Source organism: Podarcis liolepis (assembly GCF_965112155.1).
Source record: "Podarcis liolepis genome assembly, chromosome: 4".
NCBI classification, from domain to species: Eukaryota; Metazoa; Chordata; class Lepidosauria; order Squamata; family Lacertidae; genus Podarcis; species Podarcis liolepis.
Window position 1 is genome coordinate 72,227,846 of NC_139558.1, and position 12,467 is coordinate 72,240,312.

A 12,467-nucleotide genomic window follows, 5' to 3' on the forward strand; every position below is an offset into this window, starting at 1 on the left:
ATGGCACCTTAAACCTAGGTTATGGGTGCAACAACGGAATGTCTAGGCACGCTTTTTTATAACAAGAATACAAAGCTGAAAATGAATGAAATGCAGCTAAAATATTATGTTCATTTTTCACATGGATTAGTCCTTCTCCTGCCCACCCCCCTAATATTCTTAAGAGGGTCTCTTGTACAGTCTTCAGAGAGTGGCTGTAAGTGGGGAGGCAGAAAAAGGTCCTCCTTCCACTCTGCAGTTTCAGCCTGAAATCTTAGGCACATTACTACACCCAGAGCTCAGAAACTGCTTACACTAATGAAATTCCCTGTCGCAAAATGCGCCTAGAACAATGGGAGTTTCACACACTGTATATGTCCTGCTCTTATTCCAAGTGCAGGAGCAAATGTCATGAGGACTCATCCATAGGAACTGCTCCTTAAAAGATGGCTGGAGTATCGTACTCTCATACTTTTGCTTTGTTTAAGAGCAAAGGATTATGCCAAGATTGTCCAAACATTCCAGAAACTAATCTATGCTGGTCAGTTATGTTAAAAATGCATTATAAAGATTTACACCAGACGGTGCTATAGAGCAGCAATCCATCATCAATGCAAAATTGCATTGAGAGCTATATTACGTTTTTTTAATATAGGGTTTTTACAGATCAGTATAGATACAGCCCAAATGTTCTATTGGTTGTGCACAAAGTAAAATGTTCAACCAGTTCTCACATATACTGTGCTTCACGTGCATATCAAGGCTGTTGACTTTGATTGGCTGAATGAGTGCTATAATGTTGCACTGCAGATTGTGCTCTGAGTTTCAGAGCAACTTGTTATGCAGACGGCTTCTATTAAGTAGGGGAAATGTCAAAGCTGTGCACGTGTTCTGGGTTGCCAATACAGTTTGCACATGCTCAATGGATACCAAGAATTTGAGCTTGTTTTTAAAGAATTCTCAAATGTGTATTTTCACTGAAGTATTGTCTTAAATGAACAGTGGAAGTCCTGCTGAAAAGTAAGGTGACTGAAAATATCTTAAAATGTACTGAAATCCTGGTTATATTTATGACTCCTGGATATATTTATGACTCCAGTTGTAAACATAATACATCATAATCAAGAGCCAACCACTGCAGTGTTAGAGCAATGTTCAGTGCCCATAAGATGGGGTAAATATTGTTGAACATAGCGGAGTCTTTGTTAATTCTTTACACGTTGTAATTATTCTTTGTGCTCCACTGCATGGATCATTAATTTAAATAAAGGGGAAGTTATTAGATCTTCTTAATGATTTAGCACTCTTAAAGTGCCGGAAAACTGTTAGTTATTACCACTAGGACTGCCAGGATGAATTGTCGTGCTACATTTTTGACAACATAAGGAGACTTGAATGTCTAAAGTAAATGTACTGCTCCTTCTACATATTGCATGAAATGGCAATTGTCTCTAGATCAGCTTCATAATGGGTTTCTGTGGGAGGTAGTATCAATCCAAGAATCCATTCTTACAATACCCTAAAGGAAGGAGCAATAACTCAGTGGCACAGCACATATTTTTGATGCAAGAGCTGCCAGGTTCATTCCCTGGCACCTGCAGTTAAAAGAATTAGATATCAGAAAGGTTAAGGAGACCTGTGCCTAAGACCCTGGAGAGTGACTGCCAGTCAGAGTAGACATTACTGGTTGGTCTGAACACCTATCTGGCTCAGCATCATACTGTTATGGGTTTTTTAGAGGGGGGCAGATTGTGCTAAATTCCTGGTGTCATATCCTCCTCCTAATTCCTGGATTTAGTAAAAGTTACAATTAATCAACGTTTGATTAAACTTTGCCAAAGACAGAAATCTGCTGGCTAATGAGTCAAGCCAGTTCAGCAGACAAAGGCTAGTGATAACCCATTAAAGAAACCATCAGAGGACAAGATTGCCAGGCAAAGGGGAGTTGGGCTCCTTCTTTGCTGGGTGTTAGTGGGCAGAAGCAAAGGCAAGGTTTAGGGTTTCAACTTTGAATATTGTGGCAGGGGAAGTCCATGGAGTTAGCAGCGAGAAGGAGACAGATGGGCAGAACTCCATGTGAGCTGGAACTAAGAGACACAGAGAGTGGCTTTTTGCTGCCATTTGAAACCAATTCTACCCTTAAAGGGGAAACCTGACCCTCATAGGATGTGCATGCTTTGCAATTCCTCCATCTAGGTGCAGGTTGTATATGTGTGCAAATAAAACCATATATCATGAAGACACTACAGTCTCTGCTATGCCTAATTTCTGAAGGAAACACAAACCATGGCTAAGCACCTGAAACCCCTGGAATCTCACCCTGCTCATGGAGATTGGGGTGGCATACGACAATATGTTCTTATGTACCTACACAGTGCAGTGGACTAAAATATCACCAGCAATAAATGGAAATGCAGGATAGATTTAAATGCATTAATCCCATTCAGATATTTGATCTGTGTATATATGGTAGTGAATGAGTAAGTATCAGGATTGTGCTCACAGGCCAGCTTTCAAGTGTCATCCACTCAGGGTTTCCATCTCAGTTGCGGCCAGCAGGGTGGTGTGGGGTTTCTCACCTGGTTTTCCAATTCTACATATTGCTGTCCATTACTGAGAGGGAGAAGGAACGAAGCAAGACAGCAGGGAGCTCAGTATGGTGCAAGCACAGCAGCAGCAACAACAACAACATCAGATTGGCTGCACCACTGTGACTGCACTACACTGAGCTTTCTGCTGACTTGCCTATCTCCTTTTCAGTAACCCGCAGAGACATATGGTGTTTTGAAGAAGAGAAGAAGAGTTTGGATTTGATATCCCGCTTTATCACTACCCTAAGGAGTCTCAAAGCGGCTGACAATCTCCTTTCCCTTCCTCCCCCACAACAAACACTCTGTGAGGTGAGTGAGGCTGAGAGACTTCAGAGAAGTGTGACTAGCCCAAGGTCACCCAGCAGCTGCATGTGGAGGAGCGGAGACGCGAACCCGGTTCACCAGATTACGAGTCCACCACTCTTAACCACTACACCACACTGGCTCTCTCTCTTAAAGCCAAGTAAGCAATGCCACAATGCCCACCCTGACTGTCCAGCTGCTACTGCCAGGTCAGAAAACTTGAGGAACTGCTGCCAATCAGTGTGGATATTACTGAGCTAGATTGACCAATAACCTGACTAGATATGAGGTAGCTTCCTATGTTCATGATAATTCAAAGGTTACAGCATGATGGAAAGGATAGTCCATAAGTGTTTGGAATCCCTAAGCATATACTTGTATCACTATTGCTAATTTGATGATAAAAATTAATCACCAGTATTATTGTCCCTTTAATTGAATCAATAAAGTTGTAGAAGCATGATTGAACTATATTTTTTGTGATGCATTAAATCACCAGCAGAAACATTAGGTGAAGTCTAGAATCAGCTTTATTTTTACAGTCTTTCCAAATGCAACCCATGGTGGCAAATTAGCTGCTGATCCCTTTGTGGGCTTGGCAGTAACTGTGACCACTTGTTCAAGATAAAGATCTGGGATTATCTATAGGCAATAAATGCCTATTTTGGCAGACACCTTCCTAAAAGCTGGCTACCACTAACAAAATAAGCATGAAGAAATAGGTGTACACTTCTGAAAACATAAGGAAATAACTCACAATGTTGTGTTCATAATGTTATTGCACAATGTTTGTTCCAGTTTCCTATTTGTAATCATGGAGTTGGTTCCAGGATAACTAGCCAATGTGGTACTCTCCAGGTATTTTGGACTACAGCTACCATCAGTCCAGCTAGAATAGCCAATCATGATAGATTATTGGAGTTGTAGTTCACAATATCTAGAGGGCACCTCATTGGTTATAAATCAGTGCCAGGTCCACCAGTGCATCGATTAATGGGCATAATTATGAAATGCAAAGTTGAGCATAACATTCACAAGTAACCCCATTTTATTTATTTAAGTAAATGTGCATATTTTTGAACACAGCATTGAAAATCTGGTATTGAAAAACAAGTTTTCTCCAGCCCCTTTCTGTATCTTTAGTGGGATCGTCATTACATACTGAACAAAATATTGAGCTGCTACCACTCAGGCAGAAGTCTCATCAAATAAGCGAAAAAGCAGGTGAAGAATGTCATATCTCCAATCATACTTCAAGAGTGACTCACAGGTATACTCTTGTGTTGCTACCACTTCTGGTGAAAACAAATCAATAATGGGTCAGATTCAACCAGCCAGTCCTGGTTGGAAGCTAGCGGAAGAACACCTGCTCATGCAATGGAACATTATTCACCCTCTCCTCCTTCCAGAAACACCATTTCTCTCCATCTTTTTGGAGGACCAGGTGAACCCTCAGAACAGCATGCAGAGGTAGGAGATGAGAGATCATTCCTTCAGGAAAGCAGAAATACTTGCACCATCAGAACAATCTCCTTATGTTGAACACCAATATTTATTACCCCTCAAGAGGGAGTTAGTGCATAACATGTTAACCTTTGAGGGAAAGGAAGAGGTGCAGTACAAGTCCTAAATGTTAATAAATTGCCCACAAAACACCACAGGATATTAAGTGGTTCCTTTTTAACCCACCCTAAAACTGCAATTGATGCGCTTATAAGAAAACAACTCTTTCGGAACTGTAGCAGGATTCATGGTCTCAAAGGGTGCAAACGTAGGTGGTAATTCTATCACAAATAATTAAAAAGTTATAGAAACTTCTTTTTTTAAAAAAAAATCAGATGCTAATCTGACCTTTCAGGGGAGGGTCTTCCATTGAAAATGCCCTAGCAACATAACCACAAAGTAAGGGGCACCCAAAGCAAGGCCTGCAATGAAGACCTGGATGAATGGTCCTTCAAATACTCATCTCCTAATCCCTTCAAAGGTAAGCTTAGAAACATATTGATAACCTACACTGATCTTTTAATATGTGTTGAATATAGCATCTTCTGTTAACAACTTTGTCACTGTATTCTGGAGCAGTTTACATTTCTGAACACTTTTCAGAGTCAACCAGAGTGCAGTGCATTACTCTAGTCACGTTCCAAGAGCATCTTCCTGGTCCAGCCTCATCCAGACAAGAATGCTACTGGTACATTTCTGCCTACTATGGTGCATAGAGCTCAGTGGGCATCAATCACAATCAAACATTCTGTCTACAGAGACCAATATCTACATAATCTGGACTCTATTTTCATACTTAGTTTGATAAAGGAAAAAGCATTAGGAACTGGCTGCTTTCAAAAGAGAGAAGGAGGAGGAGGAGGAGAAGAAACTATTCCTATTTACATAACGTAACAGAAGAATCAGAAACACATCTGTTTCATACATACTAAAGGCAACTACCTGCATTGTACTTTTTGGTAAAATCCAGTCCTATTTTTCTAGAAAAAGAGGTGCCGGAACTCACCATGAACACCTCCCTTGTTCTCTTATAATGGCAATGATGCCCACCTGAGAGGTGCTGGAACTGAGTTCCAGTGAGTTACGGCTGAAAAAAGCCCTGATAAGATCTATTACTTTCACTAAAGCAAATGAAGCAAATCTCTAGCAAGGGTCTAATCTGTTCAATGCTCTAATCTCTCCCCAAACCACAATCTTCACTTGTCCTGCTCTGTGTCCTTCCTGAGTGCTTTTGTCTGGTTAGAATGTGTCCTTGAACAGTGACAAGGACCTCCTTCTGCACTATGCATATAAAGCAGTATCATACCAGTTTGGGCTACACACCCCCAACACAAAAATCATGGAAACTGTAGTTTGCTAACTATAATCAGCATGAACAGGTGGGTTGAGGTTTTCTGGGTTTTAGGATTAAATAGCAGCCATGGAGAAATCAAATTCAGGTCGAAATCCTGATAGGGCTAGGTGACATTTTGGCACACACATTCCTCTGCTACAATCCCAATCCATATCAGGGAGGTGGCACATTAGGTATTTATAAAAAATAAAAATAAACCTTGCTTGAATGATGCCATATCTTGTTTGGGCCTAAGGAAATAGCTTCCTATACTTCCAGAAAGAAAGAAAATCCATTTTAAATATTGTCAACAGCAATCTGTGCAAGTATTCTGTGCATAGTGAATTAATGCATGAAACTCAGCCTTCACGAAAGAGGATGAAACCCTGTTGTTATTATGGGTAGCTGTGCCCATGGGTAGCAAGCTCTGTGCTACTTCAGAGGAATTTCACTCACCATTAGTTAGTTAATGAGGAGTTTGTTCCAAATGCTTCATTTACTTTAAAGCTTTGTAGTCTCTGCAAACAAGCTAACAAAGGACTTATAATTAATATGTTTCAATTAACACTTACCAGGAAACCTGCTGTGGAGGTTGGCATCACAGTTGTATCCATTGAACTGTGCGGTCACTGTAAGAAACTTTGCAGTCAGCAGGAGCAGCAACCATGCTCGTTCCATTGTAAAACCTAAGGAAAACATGAGGCGATTATTCTGTGTCCCCATTTACTGCACCAGAGATACCTATTGTGATTGTTTCGTGATCATTGGATCAGGTTTGAAATAACAAGGATCCGCTGTGAAGTTGACCATCTTGCCTGATTTTAAAGCAACAGGTCTATGGATGAAAGAATGGCTGATCAACAAAGACTCGCCAGGAGGAAACCCACCTCATGGCATAGAATGTCTCTGCTGGTGCTTACATCCCTGTGCCTAAATGAGAGGGCATTATTTTCATGCCTCTTGTATTCAGTTCATTGCGTTCTTTGTGCTCTGACACAGCTTTGAACTCCTTTTCTTCCAAGGTTCTCCGCTGGGTTTTTGTGCTTAAACTATACATCACAGAGCCCCGTACTGTTTTCCCAGTTGGGTTTCAGGCTGTGAACCTAGACAAGGGAAGAAGCCTGATAGAGCACAGTAAGAGGACTTATGAGTACACATGTATAGGATTGCTCTGTAAGTGTGCTGGCTTCTGTGCCACATTGTGTGCATAATATCCAGGTAGGAGTCTCATCGTGCCGTCCAAAATAAATTGTTGACATTAATAGCTTCTTCTAGTAACACAACATAGGAAGATGCATTAAACTGAGTCAAGCTACTGGTCTGCTCAGATGAGAATTGTCTACATTGACTTGTAGCAGGTTACCAGGTTTTCAAACAGCAGTTTCCCAGACCTGCCAAATTCCAGGGAATGAACCTGGGAGCATATGCATGCAAAACCCCTGCTCTGCCAGGACCTTCTGTGTGCAAAGCATAGGAACATTGGAAGGTGCCCTTCTGGAGAATCAGATCATTGGCCCATGTAACTCAGTACCATCAACAGTGACTGTAAGTGGCTCTCCAGAGTCTTGGGTTAAGGGTCTCTCCCTGGAGATGCTGTACTACTGGACTACATCCCTCCCTCCTCTAGGCAGCGGTGGTGGTTGCTGCTGTTGTTTTAATTTACATACCGCTTACATGGCAAAATGTAAGCATATGTTCTACTTGCCAGTATTTGACTATCACGGCTACGGATTATATTTTGCAGTTCCTTTTTGCTCACATTAAAGTCCTTCGGATTCAAAAGGGACCTCTTGCTTTTGTTACATTTGTTGCTTTTTAGGTGGCACAAAAATTCAGGCTTCTCCAGCTGCAAGATGTGCAACTGTGGCTATCACTTTTCTTCCTATAGCTTTTTGTCTGCTGTATCAATGGGATAAATGCTCATGTTCATTATCAGCAAGCTCTTTGGTTCTGTGATGCTGTATTATCAAAATAATATTGGAACAAATCTGTGGCGAGACTTAGCGGTCAAAGCAATCATTCCTACAGCATTTAACAATCTGAAAAGTGGTGTTGAGCCACTGATCAAATATGAAGTACGACATTTGGGACATTTGTGCCAGCACCTATTGCTTTCCCTTCACTAAAGACTCTCCAGTTTATTCAGTTGTATCGAATGATTATTCCAAAAAGCATGTATTACAATGTGATAATAGCATTATACCAGTTGGCTATCTAGCCTGTTTTGGAATCATATCACGACTCAGTCAGAAAGAAAGCTGCTTATAAATGCTCAAAAATATGTATAACCTGAAGTCTCTACATCTAATTGTGAGGTTTCAGTGTAACTAACTAGTATGAAAATATTTCAATTTTAGTGCAGTTCATTTCAATTTCAAGAATGAGAGGTGCAAGTAGATTCTTTGAAATATCTATTTGAAGGAAAGATTATAAATCCTTTCCTAATGGAATGAGACAGAAGCCTTGCCACAAATTTCAATAACCAGGATAGAAGTCCACTACACTCCCTCAAGTATTAACAGACACCAAATGCATGCACAACAACCAGAAACTATTGAGCTGTTCATAGTTTTATACCCTGCTGAGTTATGCTCCTTTGGGATATTTAATAATAGGGAGAATCATTATTCTTTAAATAATGATCATTACACAAACATCATTTAAGAATTTTACTAGGACAAAGAGCTTTCTGCAGAGTTTCTGAAATAATAATAGCAAGATGCTTGGTATATTTATTCAGAATAAGTTCCACTGGGTTCAATAACACTTACTCCCACTTAAGTGTAGTTAGGATTGCAGCCTTGATTTCCTATGTGATTTCACTTTGCCCCTTTTCCAACACTGCATATGATATGTTTATTTTTATAAATTAACTGCTAATAAGTGGCTTGTTTGGTTGCACACATCTACTCTTCAAAGAGGAAATGACACAATTTTCATAACAGCAGTGATTTTTAATATTATTTTTTTAAAAGCTGTGCATCTGTGACTCATGCTAATGAAACAATTTTTCTTCAATTTTGCAATGAGCAGCTTATTTCCAGCTGTGAGAAAACAGAGCTGTTGCACTGCAATTCTGTCTTCTAACTCCATTCTGAAAAGTAAGTTGCCTCTGAATCTTGTGTCACTTGTGAGTTCTGAGAGTTCTATAATGTGTTGGTGAGCATGTTGCTTAATGCATACAAATGGTCCTAGTATAATCCTCATGATATCTGCAGAGCAAGATCTTCTCCCCACTGTCAGAAGGGACGCTCAGTTTCTTTCAGAGAAGTCAATCCATGGACTAGATAGATCAATGATCTGTCTCGGTAGAAGGCAGCTTCATATTATAGGATATTCCCATATTCCAGATGTGAATGCAGATCAAAGTACATATCATTTGGGTTTAATTAACCTGTATACGCTTGCAGAGGGTGGACTAGAGAACTTTTGTTGTGATGAAGGAATCAATAGGTAATAATAAATAAATACTTTATTCAATTATGAAATTTTCTATCCTGTTGTATTCTCCAAAGAGACTGAAGGTGGCTAACAAGAGATAATAATGACATTAAAACAGAACAAATCAAACACAAAACAATAAATAACCAATTTAGCAAATTCCTCCAGCATACAAATATACATAAAGCTAATCCAATTAAAAATTACAAAGTTAACCAAAGTTTTCACCAACCACCTAAAATAGGTACCATGATGGGGCCTAATAGAGTTCACTCTGCAATGCATTCCATGGGGCAGATGGCAGAAGAGAAAAGGTTGTACCGGTATGTTGAGTTGACACCAGCCTTGCCTCCCATGATACAGGGATAAAACAAATAAGTGAACATATAAATATAAATTGTTCACATATGATTGAAGGTATTAGCAATTAGATCATATTGTAGCTTCTCACTTCCAGCTTTAAAATAAAGGTAGTATCCCTTTATCTCTTAGAACCATTCCTGATTTCATTTCTTTAGAAAAAGAAATTGCCTGAAAGAAATATGCTATTTGGTTGCAGTATAATACAAGTTTATCTAATCCTGAAAAGTTATATATACACCTTTGAGTATATAAGGTTTCTGATATTTCATTAAGTAATCACACAAAAGTCCTAAGCCTTTAAATTCACAATTCCCACAGTTTTTTTATTTAAAAACTCAGTGCGGGGAGGTAAATTTTATGATGAAATTGAAAACTGATTCCTTTATGTACTTTGACTCTCACTCAAAGAAACTTTGAAGTCATACTGGAAGCAATTTTGGGAATCATCTAGTTGAGAGGAAAAAGGGAAAATATGTGTCATTCACTATAATACATCCTCAGATTGAGAGTAATAGTAAGTGGGATTGTATGCCCACTTTGGTTATTATCAGAGAACGATGAAAACCTTCTCAGAATACATTTAACTATTAATGTCCGCATGCTGTTCTGAACTACGTCGATAACAAACAAAGGATTTTATTTCAAAGCCAACTTATTTCTCAATCAGAAATGCATAGCCATTTTAGAGAAACAAAAATAATATCCCTTCTTCACGTCAACAATTTGAGATTACTCTTCCAGTCATTGAATTAATCCCTTCAGTTGCAATGGAATCCTGATAAGAAATCTCCCTTATCTAACTTCCCCATTTGCATCTCTTACTGAATTGATTGTGCGAACTTGCTAGACTGACACCATTAGCCAGGTAAGATTGTCTGTTCCGCTTCATGGAACCAAAGTTTTGTGTTAGATCTACTTCACCATCCTAAGACAATTTCCTGTCCTAGTGCACTTCTCAGATCAAAAGAACAATGTGCAGCTGGATTTCAACAACTACAAACCAGGATTTTAAAAAATGAACACTTCCTCTCACACTGGGACTTTGACAGAACTTTGCTTCTCCATGACCATAATCAATGTCCAACAACTCAACAGGAGAGTTACCCATGAACCCTTAATGCCTGACAAGTGATACAAAGGATACTTGGGGGGAATGTACACATCCATTGAGACTAACCGAAAAGATCTTGGACCATTTTTAAGTGGCTTACATGAAGGGCACTTACCCAAATCCCCTGTAGCTGTTGAGTCAGCTGTACTCCATGTATCCTGTGCTGCTGCATGTAAGCGAGTGTTTAACATCACTGCCTAGCAGAACTTTTTCAGAAAATACTCCATCTCCTCTGATGGGGAAAGAGACACTCATTATGGAAATTCTTTTTAAAAGTATGTCTGGATATTAGATGGGAAAGGCTGCCAATTCTCAAAATGCTTAACAAGCCTGTTCATCACCAGACTGAAATCGGAGTAGTTTCTTTATGATGGCTTTTTCAGTTCTGTGTCCTTTTTTAAAAAAAAAAAACTATGCTTTTGATCTTCAACTTTCCAGGGTAGAAATATTTCAAGAGGTCTGTGGGGGGTGAGCAATCAATCTGGAGATATTATTCTGTCATCAGCTCATTGAGGGAAAATCTTGTCTGCTCAAAAGAGAGAGAGAGAAGGGAGAAAAGAAAGCCTGGAGATAGCATCAGCCAGTTATCAGTGTTCTGTTGTGCTTTGTGAGAAATTTCTAACCCTTTTTCAATTGTGATCATACTCAAAACCAGAGAGCGAGAAACAGGGGGCAACACATTTCTTGTTGAGATAAAATGTGATATGGGATGTTGCTGTGAATGCAGTTGTCATCAGAATACAATTCACCAGCAAGGTATCTATATACATACAAAACCAGCTGAACATAATGGAATAGATCAAGCAGCTAGAAACTGAGCTACCAGAAGCTAGTGTTGACCAACATGCAGGGTGTGGTTGTTATATTATCCTGCTAAGTCTCTTGGTCTTATTGTTTTCGCATGTTTGATCATTAATTTAGAATAAGAAAAGGAAATGATGATAAATCTTCTCACTGCAGCCAAAGTGACCACCAGTAAAACTTAGGGGGAGACTGCACCAATAACAGAATGAACATTAAAAATTGGAAAGATAATGTATGTAGTCAAATTAACAAACTTAGAATGAGGAAAGGCAACAGCTTATAGGAAACTGGAGTATTTTCATAGTGCACTGAAACTTGAAAGGTTTCAGTGGCTCGTTTTACTATGCTGCAAATAATTTTTAAATGCTGTGGTGATTTTTACTTATCATTCATGTATTTATCGATTTGTTGATTTACTTACTGATTTTGTTTTAAAAAACAAATCTTCTGACTTAATATGTGAGTCATCCTACTGCAGCTTTACTGTATGTTTAAAAAATCATTCTCCTGGGTTTTTATTTTATTTTGGAATATTCCATATAAATGACAATAAAGAAACTAATCTGAGCTGATGGCAAACGGAACACCTTTCATACCAACAGCAGGAAAGAAACAAAACAGATTTAAGTCACAGAGGGATGGGTGTATGCCAGACTTAAGGGGTGTAGAAGCTTTATCAGCACAAGGGCCACATTGCTCATACACAACTTTCTGAGGGAAGCCTGCCACTGGTGGGTGGAGCTAGAGGCAGAAGTAGGAGTGGCCAGAGGCAAAAGCAGGTGGAGCAAGAGATAAGCCTCTTACTGTTGAACAGTAGACTACGTTCCAGTGGTTTCTGCTCTCTCTTCCCCCACCCCCACCCCACATATCTCTCCATCCTCCAACCAGCAACCAGGCAAGCAAGAGGCATTATCACTATTTAACAACATTTAACTAATGGAAGAAGGTCCAAAATAACGGTCCCAGCATTTTCTTGTTTAGTTATTTCCTGTGGGTTTTGATCGCACCCAAGAAGTGCATCCACTTCACTGAAGTCGCA

At 39.4% G+C, this 12,467-nt stretch overlaps 1 protein-coding gene across 1 annotated transcript in view; it reads right to left on the reverse strand.

Annotated features, from left to right (window-relative positions):
* The window catches only part of ZPLD1 (zona pellucida like domain containing 1), a 38,620-nt gene extending 27,831 nt beyond the window's left edge, over positions 1–10,789 (reverse strand). Inside the window, exons 1-2 of the mRNA XM_083498701.1 lie at positions 10,740–10,789; positions 6,282–6,395 (exon numbers count right to left, since the gene is read on the reverse strand). Of these exons, the coding sequence (XP_083354827.1) occupies positions 6,282–6,387 (106 nt within the window). The 5' untranslated portion in view covers positions 6,388–6,395; positions 10,740–10,789. The remainder of the gene's footprint in view (positions 1–6,281; positions 6,396–10,739) is intronic.
* Positions 10,790–12,467: the final 1,678 nt, after the last annotated feature.